This window comes from Amblyomma americanum, chromosome 5 (assembly GCF_052857255.1).
Source record: "Amblyomma americanum isolate KBUSLIRL-KWMA chromosome 5, ASM5285725v1, whole genome shotgun sequence".
Taxonomy (NCBI): Eukaryota; Metazoa; Arthropoda; class Arachnida; order Ixodida; family Ixodidae; genus Amblyomma; species Amblyomma americanum.
Window position 1 is genome coordinate 203,804,293 of NC_135501.1, and position 15,674 is coordinate 203,819,966.

Genomic DNA, 15,674 nt, shown 5'->3' on the forward strand with positions numbered 1-15,674 from the left:
TTTACAAGCTAGAAAATTGCTGAAAAGCGAGGTCCACGACACTGGAAGATTCGTGCAGTGGCGGCGAGTGACGAATTCATTTACGAACTCTATGTCGTCGTGCGAGCATAGCGCGGCGAGCATAGCCGGCAGTACGAAGGGTCTCGCTATTAAAACAACGAAAAACAGACCGTGAGGGGACCGGTTAGTCGAGAACCCGAGCTCTGAAGCTTCCGTCTCCCGTTCTGTGCACCCATGCTGCGGGTGGCCGCTGTGCGCAGCAAGTTTAGGACCGAAAGCTCTCAGCAGCATTCACGCTGTGTGTGCTACCTCGCGGCAGGCGAAGCGGTTACGTTCCCACATCGTCCGTCGAATTCGTTACTTCATGAAATCGCAGTGTTTGTTGCTTCATTTTTAGCACGCGCTCATGAAGACACGCGTATACATGCGCGCCGTCAACGTGTGAAGCGCCATTCGAGCGCGTGGTCTTCCACGCAGTGCAGGTGCGAATATGCTTTTAGATGTGCAGAGAAATATCTGAGAAGTCGCACATGGTGCGTATGCACCATCACCTCTCATTTGGCTCAATAAAGAAAAAGGTTTCCCAGCGCGGCTCATCATGCACGCAATTAAGTGAGAAGCCGGCAAGCAGGGCAGGGTTTCTTGCGAGAAAAAAACGTCCGACCAGCTGATGGGCTGATGCGTTTTCATCAGGATAATGCATGCTTGCATCCCCTGCCGACAGCCGGAAGATTTTACAGCTGGGCGCAACTTACCATGATTCGTTTTCACTTGAACCCCCAGGAGGCGATTCACGAACGTAGAAATGGCGACGTCCACAGCGGAGTCATCAATCACAAGGGTTGTCCGCGGCCATACTTACTGCGTAGTTAGGTGCAGTGTTAAGACACACGCACACACACGCCACAATCGACCGCATAGTGTGCTCTTTGGTGGGAAATTCACGCGCAATTTTTCACTCGGAATTCGTGTACACTTCACGACTGCACACAACACACCGAAGGCCACACGCTCGTCTTATCGCCGCCGATGTATACATGAGTTAGCGCGACGAGAAGTTTGTTCTGCAGTCTGCGGCTGCCCTCGATAACGCAGTTTCTTCCGCACCCGCGGAGCTTGCAATGAGACGCAGACGCACGCGTTGCAGCGGAGAGCCATCACGGAAACAGTGGGCGGAGGGGCAGCGAGCGTAAACTTGCTGACGTAAGCATACGCTTTCGCTCAGCGTGACAGCACTCCGAAGGCTCGAAATCGCTGGTCGCAGAGGCTACTCGCTTTCTTATCATTGAAGGAAAGAGAGCGAGGGAGCATACGTCAGCCACTCGCAGCCGGGATGCAGGGGCCAGCTCTATTACAGCGCTAGAGACTGCAGCGCCGCCGCTTGCCCGTGGGGCCACTAGCTCCCGCCGCCGACACGTCTGCCCGGTTACTTTTGGCAAAGACGGCCAGCGCAGGCACTTTGTACATCCCGACCGTTCACTCAATAATTGAGCTAGTAAAACAAATTTATACCGAGACGTGAGCATCTAGGTTCTTCCTGCTAATGAAAAAGCTAAGCCACCGCAAATATATGGGAGCTTTCACTATTACATTCCGAACGGTTACTTCCGCTTGGGTTTCCTGCTATAACGTCCCACCACTTTGAAAAAAATGAAAGGGCATTTGGGGCGGGTGCTTTTTTATGGAGGAAAAACGCTAAGGCGCCCGTGTGCTGTGCGATGTCAGTGCACGTTAAAGATCCCCAGGTGGTCGAAATTATTCCGGAGTCCTCCACTACGGCACCTCTTTCTTCCTTTCTTCTTTCACTCCCTAATTTATCCCTTCCCTTACGGCGCGGTTCAGGTGTCCAACGATATATGAGACAGATACTGCGCCATTTTTCTTTCCCCAAAAGCCAATTATTATTATTATTATTATTATTATTATTATTATTATTATTATTATTATTATTATTATTATTATTATTTGGGGAAAGGAGATGGCGCAGCATATGTCTCATATCGCGTTTCGCCTCTGTCGAAACGCGACCGCCGCGGTCGGGTTCGAACTCGGGCGAAATCGATAAAAATTCATCAGTCATCGTCAGTTGCATCTCGGCCATCTGGCAGTTGCGGGCCTTCAGCAGCTCATTCACGTGGTTGAGGAGAAGGCGGCTTCTTCCTGATGACTAAACCGGGCAGAGGGCCGGAAAGGAGCGCTCTACAATGGCTCGTGGTGATCGGTATAGCAACAAAAGATGACCGATGAAAACATTTTTCAACTGGGAAGACACAGTTACGACGTGAACAACAATGAGAAGTGGTGATAAAAATTACAGGATTGCACTTTAGTCTGCTTATGAAGGGAAACGCGAAAGCCTTTCCCTGTCCTTTCTCCCTCCATTTTCTTGAATGTTTGTAACTTTCTTTTTCTTTTATTCTTATTTTTAATTTATTTATGTTTGTTTTTATTTTTATATATTATGAAAATAAAAATTGGTTTTCGGGGAAAGGAAATGGCGCAGTGCCCGTCTCACATATCTCGGCGGACACCTGAACCGTGCCGCAAGGGAAGGGATAAAGGAGGGTCTGAAAGAAGAAAGGAAGAAGGTGGTGCCTTGGTGGAGGGCTCCGGAATAATTTCGACCACTTGGGGATCTTTAACGTTCACTGACGGGCGCCTTAGCCTTTCGCCTGCATCGAAACGCGGCCGCCGCGGTCGGGTTCGGACCCGGGAACTCCGGATCAGTAGTCGAGCGCTCTTAACCACTGAGCCATCGCGGAGGGTTTTATTTCTTCTTCATTTTAAATTATTTGTTCTTTTTTCCCGATTTCTGGTTTTTATTTCATCACATATAGGTTGCTTACTAACTGTTGCTTAATCAACTTTTACATTTTATTTTATTTATTATACAACTTACGATTGACAGTTCAAGCGGACAACTTCCGCCCACAAACTTCCTTCTGCAACTTCCATCCACGTCACACATGAGTTAGGAAAGGCTTACGCCTTAAAACGGTGTCAAACCCTCATTCAGTCGTCGCAATATGCACCACTCTGCATCCAAATTCCTCCCACGTTGTTCTTCGTACGGCAAGCCGACTGCTGGAAGGACTTCCCTCCAGTCTCTTGCCTTTTAGGACAGATCTCCCACGTGAAAAGATCGTTGAGTTCTGGTGGGGTCCACAAGTTGCTGCCAAAGGTTGTCGAGAATTGGGCCTCTGTACTTGCGTAATTAACTGACTCATCAGCTTGCTCTATAGTTCTCGTCTGCTAATACTTCAACGAAAGAGCCATTAGAAGTTCCTCTGCTTACGTCGATATTTTAATAATAATAATAATAATAATAATAATAATAATAATAATAATAATAATAATAATAATAATAATAATAATAATATTAGTTTATTCGAGCATCATGCGGTGAGAATTGCATCCACAGAAAGCTGCGCAATTGCCTCTGAAATTGCATAAATCATTGCACAATCATTTCACACATTGTTCAGATACGCTAATGGCCCTGCAGGAAACGATCCGCAAGTGTAAAGACACCAGTCGCTGTAATAGTAGTCCACTAGCTTCACTGCTCATCGGCACCACCTTGGTATATGCCTTCCAAAGCGAGGACCAACGGCTGCAGTACTTTTAAGATAATCACAGCCAACAATCGATGTGAGAAGGCCACCGAGGTTTACCTGGCTGGACCAGTGTTTGCTTCAACTCGACAGCATCTTCGATTTCTTCGAGGAGAGTCAGCCATTTGGGACTCTCACTGATGAAAGCGTGCAGTGATGAGACTGGATTAATAATCCATTTGACTTCCTTCGAAGACTCTGCGGCACACGGAGTACGTACGCTCTACCTCTGAAGTGGCTGTAAGAGAGATGACGGTTGCATTTCTGCTCAAGTAAAACCTGTCGTCGTATTCGCCGCTGTTTCCTTCGTGCGGAAGTGGGGCTTTCTTCCACCGTAAGCCAGCATGAACAATATACCCCTTCGCGTACACACATGCCCTACTTCCGGCACTGTTAAACGAAATTGCCTTTCGCGTATTCAAAAAAATCGTTACGAATTAAGGGAGTGCCTTCAGAAAAACAAGGGGGTTTGTACAATCCCGTAAGAGGTGTGTAGTGTTGTGCTCGCGCTCCCTTCCTGCTGTTGAGTTCGGCGAAGTTGGACATGGGGAGGATTCCCTGAAAACCACCGCGAAGGTGAATGAGCCATCTGGAAGAAACGTGGCTGCAGGAAAATCGGGTGCAGCGACGATAATAGCGTCCCCACGTGTTCGAACAGGCCATGGGGTGCACCGACGATAATAGCGTTCCCACCTGTTCGAACAGGTCATCAGACGACGAAGTACAAGATCAGTGTTGCCCTCTTCAGTCACGCTGGGGTTGAGTGCTGCGCGTTCGACAGAGGTCCCGCTTTCCGGTCATCAGTACAAGATCTTTCATCCCGTGCTGAGAGACAGCCTGCATTCCTGTGTCACGCAGGCGCCTTCCGGGCCCATATGGGCGCGTTCCGGACACACGTGCGCGTGGACGACAACGTGACCGGGTCCTGTTCCCTTTCCCTCGACCGAGCTGCGAGAGAGCATCAGGACCGCCCTGCCGTGGGTGGTACCATCAGTTCCATCGTGTGATTGGACATCATTCTTCGAACTGTATTCCCCAACTAGGGATCTGGGGAATACGAAGAGTATTTAAGGAGCTGCTGGTTTGGTACCAGAGAGAGCCCCCTTCTTGAGAGATACCCTTTACTGGGAGAGACTACCGACTGCTAAGCAGCTCTCTTTACTGAGAGGCACTCTCAGTTGCCCTTACTTGTACATTAATTATGTAAATAGTCTTTGTATAAAATTTTCCAAGTTTTCTTCCTCCGATCGTCCTCGTCTCTTCTCCGGCCCAGTCACGCTACCTGCATCCCAACAGTAGGGAAATCATTGATGGGAACCGAATTTGGTGACGAGCACATCAAGAGCAGTCTCCATGCTGGAGTCTCCATGCGGTGTCCAGTCTCGAAAGCCGTGCTGGGCTGGTGACAGAAGGCTGTTATCTTCGAGGCGGCTACGAATCTTGGTGCTCACGATCCTCTAAAATGTGTAGCATCGATAAATATAGACGCCACTGGGCAGTAAGAAGACGAAAGGTCAGCACGAGCCCTATATGTCCCTAGTACACTGGCGTGATAAGAGCTGCCTACATTTCACGTAGAAGGGACCACTGCTGAGTCTATAATGAGCGGATGCATGTGGCATAATATAGGCGCAGTGTAAGAAGCCGTGCGTTTAAAGAGCAGGGGAAGAATTCCATCAGGGCCAGAGTGCTGGTATGGTCGAAAGTGGGAGCAAGCTTTCATTACGTCGTCTATAGTTATGGCAACAAATGGTAAAAAGTTAGGGTATTATGGTAACAAATCGCTGCTGCGATGTTTTCTCAGCCTAACCACCACGTGGACTTAATCAGTGACGTCATATCCCGGCCTCGAGTACGCTGAATGCCAGCCAAGTTTCGATGTGTTGAGGCCAAACCTCCTACAAGTTGTAGTTAGACCGCATGCTGCGGCAGACGTGCAATACCACAACCAAGGCAGCCTGTAGACATTCTCCAATCCGCGCTGGAGCGTTCTGAAGAGATCGTCAAGCGTCTGGCGAACGCCACCAGGTTTTCAGAGCAATATATTCTATATGGGAGCACATTCTCGAACACTTGCCACCTGGAGGATTTAAAGTCTCTTTGGCTGTCACCTTTTACTGAAGTGAGAAAGGGACAGTGGCACCCTATCCGCTTAACTATGTCCTCCGCAGAGACATCACAGCAAGGGAAGAATAAGAAGACATAACTTCTAATGAGACCGCAAGCAAGAGTCCCGTGAAACAGGGTTAAAATGAGGCTTTATTTACATGATTAGCGAGCGCGGAGCACAACAAGTGCAGCAAGCACAGCACTGTATACATATGTATAGCATATCGGCTACGGCGTGTGTATATGACACAAAATCACCCGCGGTCGTCAACAGTATATAAGGCGCAATGTTTCGTCTGAGATCGTTTGTACCTTCACGTTTCCTCGTTCTTTTTTCATTCTTACATTAGTTGCTCGCTTGCTATACGCTCACCCATACTCGCAACAAGCTTTCAGCGTCCTCAACAGCACAGGGAACCGCATTCGCTGTACAAATAGCACCGTTCCCGTACAATCCTCGTCAGGTGCCTCCAACACATGCAGCCACAGACTGGCGCTCGAACAGACCAGAGGGAAAGTCTACAAGGCAAGGCTCGCGTCTGCGTATGCCTAAAACAGGATCATCATGACATCCTAACTAGACGACAGTTAAAGCCTAGGTCTAGTTGGTGCAAATGATTACGTTTACCAACCGCGTTTTGAATCTGGGGCCTGCTACAGGCATAAAATAAAACCAGCACTCAAAAGAGTACTCAGGCAGTACACAAGCAGTACTCATGAGCCAAGAATACAAATTCGAGAGTAACATTATTGTACGTATTCAGAGATGTCAACCGGGTCTTCAGGACACATAGCCAGTAGGGCCAAACTTTGATATCGGTATCTTCTGTAATTCCTCCGTAATATCAGCGACTGCGTAACCAACCGCAAGCTTCCCGCACTAAACCGGGTTTATAAGTGGTACAAACGTTGTAACCGTACCCACTACCTGGCTTTAATATATGGGCCACTTACAAGTTATGAGTTTGCACGTTGTCTCTGCACACATGTGAGGGACTTTATTTTTCCCTCAGAGCTGTGGTTAGGGAAGACTATCACTTGTAAATCTTGGCAGCTTGCTTATTGAGAGCAAATAACAGCGATAATACGTTAAGTCGGAAGATGTCGAACTGTTTGGCACCTGGAATCACACACCGTGATTCGCTAACATTGAGGCTGCAAAAGAGTTTCATTGATTGGTGGACCTTTTATCCAGTATGAACTGACGAAGGTATACTTATGATCTTAACCTTTCATGCATAACGGCCGCGATGCCCGCAGCGCACTTTGCTAGAGCTGTGAGCCAATCCTGATACGCTCTGGTTAATGCTGCCTTTTGTTCTTTATTACTCCAAGGCTTTCTCTAGGACTACGTGTTGCCACTACAGCTTGGTGTTTTAGCACCCCGTCTAAAGCAATAGCTAGCAAAATTACGTACCGTGCGAGCACTGCCTTTAGTTTCAGTTCGTGCCAATTGAGTTAGAAATGCGAAAGGATAGCTGCGTGTTATCACGCTGCCAACTAAAAACTGCCAGCCTTGCTATGTGGCACCAACAAACATGCCAGCACATGCGCGTTCCATTCGCTCATCATCATTTCTTTTAAAGTACCACGACCATCGCAGTACGGTGCTGGGTACCCTATAGCGGGACGGGGATTCGTGGCCAGCCACAACCCTCCACATTCCGGACAGTCACGTGTCCTCCGAAGCACCGTTAAGTTCTTCGTAACATAAACGACCGTCACCTGCATTGAATACAGTTACTTATTACAGGAACTATATGGAGATGAAACTTATGCTATACATTTATCCAATCTCCTCTATGTGGAGTACCCCTTCTACGTGGCTTCGTTCCAAAGAGATAGTGCTGCTGCAAGCGTCAACAGAGCGCCCTAAACTGATGGTGTCCATTTATTCCTAAACTATGCATAACGCACCCTTTTCCACACGCACACACGAGATATACATATTTATACGTTCTTCAACACTGCAGTAGTCATTCGTGTCAGGCTTAACAGGGGAAGAAAAACCAACCAAAATAACTATGTACACAAAACGCCTCCGTCTGTATACGTTGTAATGCGCTTGCGTGTGGACTGGCTCAATAACTGTTAATGCGTAGTATTTACAAAAGCTGTTATCAAAAACAATATGGTATAATACATTCTCATGTTGAACGAGCTAACCTAACGAGTCTATGGTAATGATAATGACCCTATCGCGGTAGGGGTGAAAATGGTTATGTACATGCATGTGTAATGTGCGTTCTCCTTGTCGCTCTATACTGCCGACACGGCATGGTGATGCATCAACAAGGAAAAAGAAAAAAAAAGTTTGCCAAGTCGTGTCTTTTGAAAAAAAGTGAACTGTCGTGTTGGGGCAATGATGTCCGCTATAACCATTTGATTTTCTCGCCCGCGCGTTATCTATAGTTTCGAAGAGTTTAGCGCCGTCAGAATAAACAGCGCACGCAAACGGTCAGGAGAAAGCATAACGGGAAAGCGATGCAGGTTTTTTTTGAGGAAAAAACAGGCATAAATCTCGCTGTACAAAACACTCCTGGTATCTTAGAGGGCCGGTTATAGGCGTGACAACGAGCGCGGCCATCTCACCTCTGTGTAAAAACAAACAAGAAAGGCAAGACTCTGTCTCACTTCCGACTGATGTAGGCGCCATGCCTCCGCGCTTCGAGTACAGCTCGGCACAAGAAACATCAGTTAACAAATAACAGCAAAAATACTTTACAAAAGCATCTGTCGAAGCCCGGCACCGTGAGATAAGAAATGTATGATTTCACCTATCACTCCATGCTTAGAAAATTCCCTCTCTTCGCAATATGGGCTACTGAAATGCCTCTCTGGACAAGTATAAGGCTTTTTTTTCTCATTTATCTCAGCCAGGCACTGTGTTAAGCAGGAACTTTTTTTCATGTACCGTAAAGAGCGAAGGTCTCGACTTAACTAGAGCTTCGACCAAAATTCATCACTGCGCTGTCTCATAGCACAGTGGCTACAGCAGACGCCTGTTGTCATTTTTACGGGTACTGGACGTGAGTGAGAGTCTCTCTGAATAACGATAAATATTGGTCATCAAAACAGCACATTGAGACAGCGCAGCGACGTATTTAAATCGTACCTCCCCAATGGTATCTATATAGTTTTTTTCCCCTTACGGTACAACGTTCTCATGTTTGCAGAATTCAACGTAATAAACGTTGTTGCGTGCCTTACGTGCGACGCTTACTTTTCGACGTTTCGGATAGATGGACTGTCAGGTACGCGAAACGTCTCCTACGCGGCCAACAAGCATCACCGCGGTTTCCTTGCTACAAGGGGCACCAGCAATGCGCCCTGTAGATTATTCACGGCACTTGCAAAGCCACCAACGCTTCCGATTTACAGCGCAATTTCGCACATCACAGTTCGCGTACACATATGCGCAAAATGATACACCTATGTTTTTATGGATGCGACAAAGGAGAGCCCCACAGCAGCCGTTTGTACCACTGTTGCTCAACCATGACATGAGTCAAAGGTCACCGAAAGGTCGTTCCTTTCACTGCTGACTCCTTCCTGGAGCCAGGTGGCGATGACAATACAGACACGGTGCACGCACTGGCTTTGTCGATTCAGCGTTGATGCCGGCAAGGCAAAAGCTTTGAGGATCCGCCATGCACACGCAGGTCCTGGCAACCCACATGCATATCCTGTCCACTGCACGCCAGATTTGTTCAATCACAACACAGCCGGGAGTCAGTGCACTGCCGAGGGTTCAGATTCCCGGCGCCTCGGTTGTTTGACAGAAAACGAAAAGTCATTTCCACCAGGCACATAATGAACACGCACACATGAAGTACAGTCATGTATACCAACATTAGTTCCAGGACTGTGAAATGGCACATTGACAGGCGACTCATCAATTGTGTAATCCTTTTTTTTTCCTAGTTAAAAGTAATTATCACATCGCGACCGCGGAACGTCTGTGCTGTTCACACAGTCGCATGAAGTCCGCATATGTTCGCCACGGCTCCTATTCACGAAGTTCAAAGAAGCGTTCCCTCTCAGCGACATCGCGGCTCAGCCGCAAAGATTCTCAACAACTGCGCACCAAGCAGGAACGGATGCGTTGCCTGCCTTTGCTCTTGTGTATGAATTGCAATCATATATCTGAATCCCTGATTCCGTTTTTCTAGTGCTTGGATTACACGCTCGAGTGTCTATAGTACGACAGTTGAGATGAAGGTTGCCACAATTCATGTCGTCTTATTAAAGCCACGCAGTTTCTAAAAAGCCATTTAGGCTTTGTAGTCTCGTGACACCACAGAGCACGTGAACCCTACAACGACATTCCCAGAATAACGGCGAGTTTGCGAGCTGGTGGTATTCGCACAAGAGGTCACCACTGACTGCCTCAAAAGTATTGTGACCGTGCGAGCTAACTATCAGCGTTTGCCGGTCGCACTGTCCCGGCCGCCGGCTGTTGCTTTCGCCTCATGGACCACATGGACGACGTGCCTGATGATCATGGCAGTTCTTGCGAGCTGCTTTCATCCAGATGACCAGGTGAGTCCAAAAAGCAGAAACCATGTCGGTGCTGATGTCAATTCCGCAGCAGTCAAACGTTCTCTTTGATCACGCGTGCGCAAAGAATTCACGCAGAAAAAATTTCTTTCTGATTTCTCTTGGCGCATCGCTTTGTGGAATTCCCTGGCGTGACCACCCGACGTCGGCTTCGCTAAAGAGGCTGACCGACCAACACCTTTCATGGCACGAGGAACCGTCTCGATTGAAGTCTTCTCGCCGTCGGAAACGCTGTCTGCGGGACGGTGTCACCGTCTCCGTGTCCACCAAGAACGGCGTGGCCGTAGCGGGGTCAGATGGTGGTGCTGTCCAGGCTGTCGAGGTCAAAGGTCACCATGGGCTTGGTCACAGCTATCTCGACATCGTAGATGTCGCCGTCGTACGAGTCTCTGTGCGAAAGCCGGCCGTTGCACAGTGGTATTGAGGCTCGCGGCGCGAAGAAATTTGTCGGGAATTCCAGGTGGCTCCGGTTCTTACTCCCGCTGTGCGACTTGACCTGCAGGGTGGAGAAAAAAAATAATGATAATTGAGGCTCAGTTTCTCCGCGGCTCGAGATAAAAAAAAGAAAAACTACAGGACAGTTACGGCTGTGTAACGCGATGTTCAGCGATAGCGGTTTGGGCGTTTTATTTTTCTTGGGGGGGGGGGGGGGGGTACTGCTGTAGCGGTCAAGAGAATAAACCGTGCACTGGCAGGCGGCTGTTCCAAACAGAGCCACCCGCGGGTTTATGCAACCCAGGCCGGGACATTAACGCACCCACTCGGTTACGGCGACGACAAAGCCAGGGGCGGGTGCCTAACAGCTATCGCTGTAAAAGAACCCTGAATGTTATATGAAAACCATACTCGCCACTAAAAACTACAAGAACTGCGTCGAGAGGAGGCGGTCCCAAGATAAGTGATAAGTTCATAATAAACGGCTCTGAAATAACCACAAATTGTGTCCGGATTAATTCAGGCATTTAATTCCGGGAAGGTAAAATTATAGAATTAAACAGGCTCTCGCAGGCAAAAACTTAAATAGGCACCAAAGTGGTATTGCGTGCGAACCCATTACACTTGTCGCAACCGAATCAGAGTGAGAAGTGGTTCTATTATGTATACACGGTTTGCTAAGACCTGTTCTTCAAAGTTATTGGATCTTCAAAGTGGGATAAGTGAACGGACGTCAAGATTTCAAAAAGCGCCAGGATGAAGTCGGGCTTCCCCTCATGTATAATTGGGGCCACGGTGTAACGCCGAGCGGGATTTGAGCTGCGAAACCACCCTCCCCTAAGAGCACGACATTCTGCAACCCTGTGGGGTCGGGCAGGACGCGTGTCTTTGAAGCAGGCCGATTTCGTAGCGAAAGCTACATTGGCCACGAACTCGCAGTTTCGCCGTGCTCGCAGTCCCACCGTGGTAGCACCACACCACGTGACAAACCACGTGACAACTAGCCAGACAACCAGACTAACCTGGACTTGCAATCAAGATTAACCAAGGCTACCCAAGCTATGCCTTGACTTTCGCTGCGTATATCCTGGCTCTCGAGAGCCTGAGAGGTTAGGCTGAGAGGTTTTCGGCTCTCATAAGAGCTGTACCAGCTACTTTTTACAATGCCTTGCACTTACGTGGAGGTAGTCCTTGGGGACTGCCAGCAGGCCTCCCGCGCCTCCTGCTCCGCTGCTGCCTCCCAGGGCCCCGTCCGTGTGGAGCACGGGCAGGCTGTGCCTCCTGGACGGCGCCGCCTCGCCCCTGGGCAGGCCTCCCTCTGCCCGGTGGGTCGGCTGCAGCAGCTCCTCCCGCAGGTGGTAGGGCGCCTCCAGCTGCAGCCTCAGGTTGTGCGTCTCGATGAGCTGCCGCGTGCGGCACAGGTTCTGCGTGCTCTCCTCCTTGAGCGTCTCGACGAGCGTCAGCAGCCGCTGGATCTGGTCGTCGCGCGTGTTGTGGTTCTTGTCCGAGCCGCCGCACAGGCTGTCGGCGCTCAGGTCGTCGTCGCCGCCGCCCCCGCTGTGCTGCTTGTCGCTGGACTTGCCCCTCCAGATGGACTTTCGGTGGGACTTCTGCTGCAGGGGTCAGTCGCGCAAGGGGAACGGAAGGAAAGAGCAGAGCTGTCTGTCAGTACGGGTGGCCAATCGAGGCCCATTGGTCGAAAGATTAGACCGATCCTAAATCCATGCAGCCGAGCGACAGCATGCAGAGGCTGCTGCTAACTGTGGCAATACGAATGCACCTATCTGACATTTGTCAGTGGTTGGAGCTTGACATATCGCTATACTGCATTGTCACGTCATGACGTTGCGTGCCGCTTCAAAGCTATAGTGACGACATGGTGTAGGACCCAGCTGGTCAATAATTCTATGCAGCGCCAGTCTGTTCCTCTTTAATGACCTCATGCATCCTGCTGTCATTTTGCTGTGATAGCAATAACAGTAGCATTTGTCGAAAATGCTGGCGTTATCTGAGTAAACCCTCCACCCCCCAGAAGCATCAGCCATCTCCCCAACGCACCTTTCGAGCCAAGCCGATGCCCACCCACCTACCCACGGACACCCCCACTCCACTCCCCACCCCACCTCCGCGCATCTCCATCCTCCAGAAATGCCATCCACGACCCACCCACACGACTATACCCTCCAGAAACACTACCAAACCGCCTGACTCCACCCTGCACAAGGCTTCCGCCAACGAGAAGCCCACGCAGCAAAAAGTGACGGCTAAATCTAATTTCGAGACGCAGTGGGAAATCAAGCTTCCCACCAGAAGCACCACCCACAAGCCACCTCCCCATCCCACCATCCTCCATCCAGCACCCACATACCTCCAGTCACCCAGTAAAAGCATCAAAACAATCATCGAGGGCAAATACAACTGCTATCGCAGCTTCCTCACATCAGGTTTCACGATCGTCCTGCCAATTTTTTTTCTGCTGCGCGGCCTGGCGGTTTACTTGCCTGGTAAACAACAGGAGCGGCGCGGTAATTGCTACACCCATCACAAAACCAGCACAATAAGTACCGGACTGGCCAAAACTCATTCATGGGTGCGTGCATGGAGGAGCTTCATTCGAGTCATCCAAACTGTGGGGGCGCCCCTGACAGGGACATACGCAAGTGCCCACGTGATTCTGCTTGGAGGTAATGAAGAAGAGAACAGAAACGGGTTGTAAGAAGCGTGCACACCTTGGATCTTAGCCAAAAGGCCATGTGCCGTCTTTTGAAAGGCTAACGATTACAAGAACAGCGTACCTTGGAGGCGAACTCCTGGAGCAGCCTGTGTATCTCGTCCAGCCGCTGGCCGAACTTGTGCTGCGTGCTGTGGAAGCTCGCCGAGAGGCGGTCCTCGACGCGGCGGATCTGCTTGCAGCGCATGGCGCGCGAGATGTAGTTGAGGATCATGGCCAGGTAGCCCAGGCCGAAGATGATCCACAGCACCACGCCCGTCTTGTAGATCCAGATGTAGTCGCCGTCGAAGTTGCCTGCGGACGAGATGCGGGAAACGTGAGCAACGAAGGGAGATATCCCACACCCGCAGCTTGCTGTCAGGTATCAACAGTGGATCGTCAAAGTGAAGGCTCGGGCAGTCCACACGAACCAATGTTCGCGTGCACTAGTTCCGTTTCGGACGCAAGGAGCTACCACTCACAGTGTAGTCGGATACAACTCAAGAACGAACGGATTTGTCCCGTGAAAGGACCCCCTTCCAGCCAATGGCGTCGACCGATTCTCATGAACCTGCAAGCGGCACAATGCAAGGAGCGGCGTGACAATGCAGGCAGGGGACAATCCCCGACCATGGAAGGAAGGTACTGTCCCATTTAAATCTGCCACTCCCTGCATTTTCGTACTAGCAGGCTCATGAGAATCGGCCGACGCCATTGGCTGGAAGGGGGTTCTTTGGCGGCGAAAAGCCGCTTCGTTCTCGAGTTGTATCTGACTATAGCTGGATCCCTTATTACTAAGGGGCTCCGTGGTTAGGATTTACTCCGATTTGTATGGAACATCGATGGATCGGATTAAACACTCAAATATACGCGCACTCAGTCAGCTTCAAAACTGTTCGTGAGTTTGGTGAGACGGACAGCCCTATCTAGACTGCCTCAGGATGCGCTGGCCAATCAGTGACGCTGTGAGTGTAGTGTCTGTGAAATGGGCGACACGCTGTGCATATTGTAAACTGCGTACCGTCGTGTGCTGCTCCCGGGCCGTTCTTCAGTTGTTTTCACCGCAAGTAACAGGCGAATTTGTCAGTTTGCTACAGAGGTAAAACGACCTGGAGCTAAAACAAACGATGACAAGAAGTAAACGACAGCCTGGCTTCAAACTTGCGAATTCAGTAGGGCCCAGAGCGAGAGCAGCTAGCTCTCTGAACTACGCTGAACGGTACGACGAAACAGCACTGACGGACAGGACGGAAGAGGAGACGGACACATGCGCTGTCTTTTCTATCCTGTCTTCCTATCCCATCTTTCAACTCTCCTACTATCTGCACGTGGTAGCGATTGTGGCTCGGCTTGAGCCAGTGGGCAGGCCTGTGCACTTGCCTTTTCTTTCTTCCTGGCAACAACAGACAGACATGCAGACAGACACATGCGCCGGTCTCCTCTTCCGTCCCGTATGTTAGCGCTTTTTCGTCGTACCGTTCAGCATGAACCAACCAGCCCGACTCAGCACTCTCCTCTAAACTACCATAGCTCTAAGCCCTCCCGCATTCCTTAAGTGCGGCGCGGAGCGAAGACGAAGAGCGTCACTTTCAACCAGCGCATCCGCTCTCATTTACAACTGAAACTGTAATATTCTGCGAGGCACACTGAGGACTTCAAATGCAATGAGTAGCGTGGAGTGTAAGCGTTCGACAACGATTGTGGCGTGTAAGCATGTGCTTACACTCCGCACGTCTGGGTTTCTGACAGGCTGAGGTCATCGAAGAGAAGCTTGTTCGCGGTTTCTTCTGAAATTGCGCGCAAATAGAGGTCAATGCGTTTCACTTACGCGACTTGCGCAACACAGTATTATAGCTTTCAGCAGCGCTCCAGCGAAAAGTGCCTGCTACAATGTCCGAAAACCAACAACGCTTCGTCTTCGCACAACAGAGGATGTCTGCGCAGCACCAGATGACGAACCAGTCTTGGCGTTGTTGGCTGGCCCCCTTTCTGTGCGCCCTCTCCCCTAAACGACTGTCGTGGAACACCAGGATTCGGAGAGAAGGCAAGAACATCTGTATTGTCTCGTGCTTGGGAGAAACAGGAGCCTCAGCAGCGACAACAACAAGGCCCCACTGGCTTCTTGCCCTCGCGTGGAGCGGAGAAGTGACTGCGACAACCGTACCGCGTCTTTACACTCTCCCTGCCCCTTGCCTCATGAAGGTGCGGCCTCTATATGATCTTGATTTAACCGCCATTAAAGTCTC

At 49.9% G+C, this 15,674-nt stretch overlaps 2 protein-coding genes across 3 annotated transcripts in view; both read right to left on the reverse strand.

The window, feature by feature from the left end:
• Window positions 1-1,035, reverse strand: part of LOC144133469 (inositol-trisphosphate 3-kinase B-like) — a 246,175-nt gene extending 245,140 nt beyond the window's left edge. Inside the window, exon 1 of the mRNA XM_077666582.1 lies at window positions 756-1,035. The gene's annotated coding sequence lies outside the window, so the exon portion shown is untranslated. The remainder of the gene's footprint in view (window positions 1-755) is intronic.
• Window positions 1,036-5,853: 4,818 nt separating this feature from the next.
• Window positions 5,854-15,674, reverse strand: part of LOC144133465 (open rectifier potassium channel protein 1-like) — a 100,693-nt gene continuing 90,872 nt past the window's right edge. The window contains exons 5-7 of one of the 2 annotated variants that reach the window (XM_077666568.1): window positions 13,514-13,743; window positions 11,897-12,331; window positions 5,854-10,779 (exon numbers count right to left, since the gene is read on the reverse strand). In XM_077666568.1, coding sequence (XP_077522694.1) covers window positions 10,576-10,779; window positions 11,897-12,331; window positions 13,514-13,743 — 869 coding nt within the window. In that variant the 3' untranslated portion in view covers window positions 5,854-10,575. The remainder of the gene's footprint in view (window positions 10,780-11,896; window positions 12,332-13,513; window positions 13,744-15,674) is intronic. The other variant, XM_077666569.1, reaches the window with a different exon arrangement.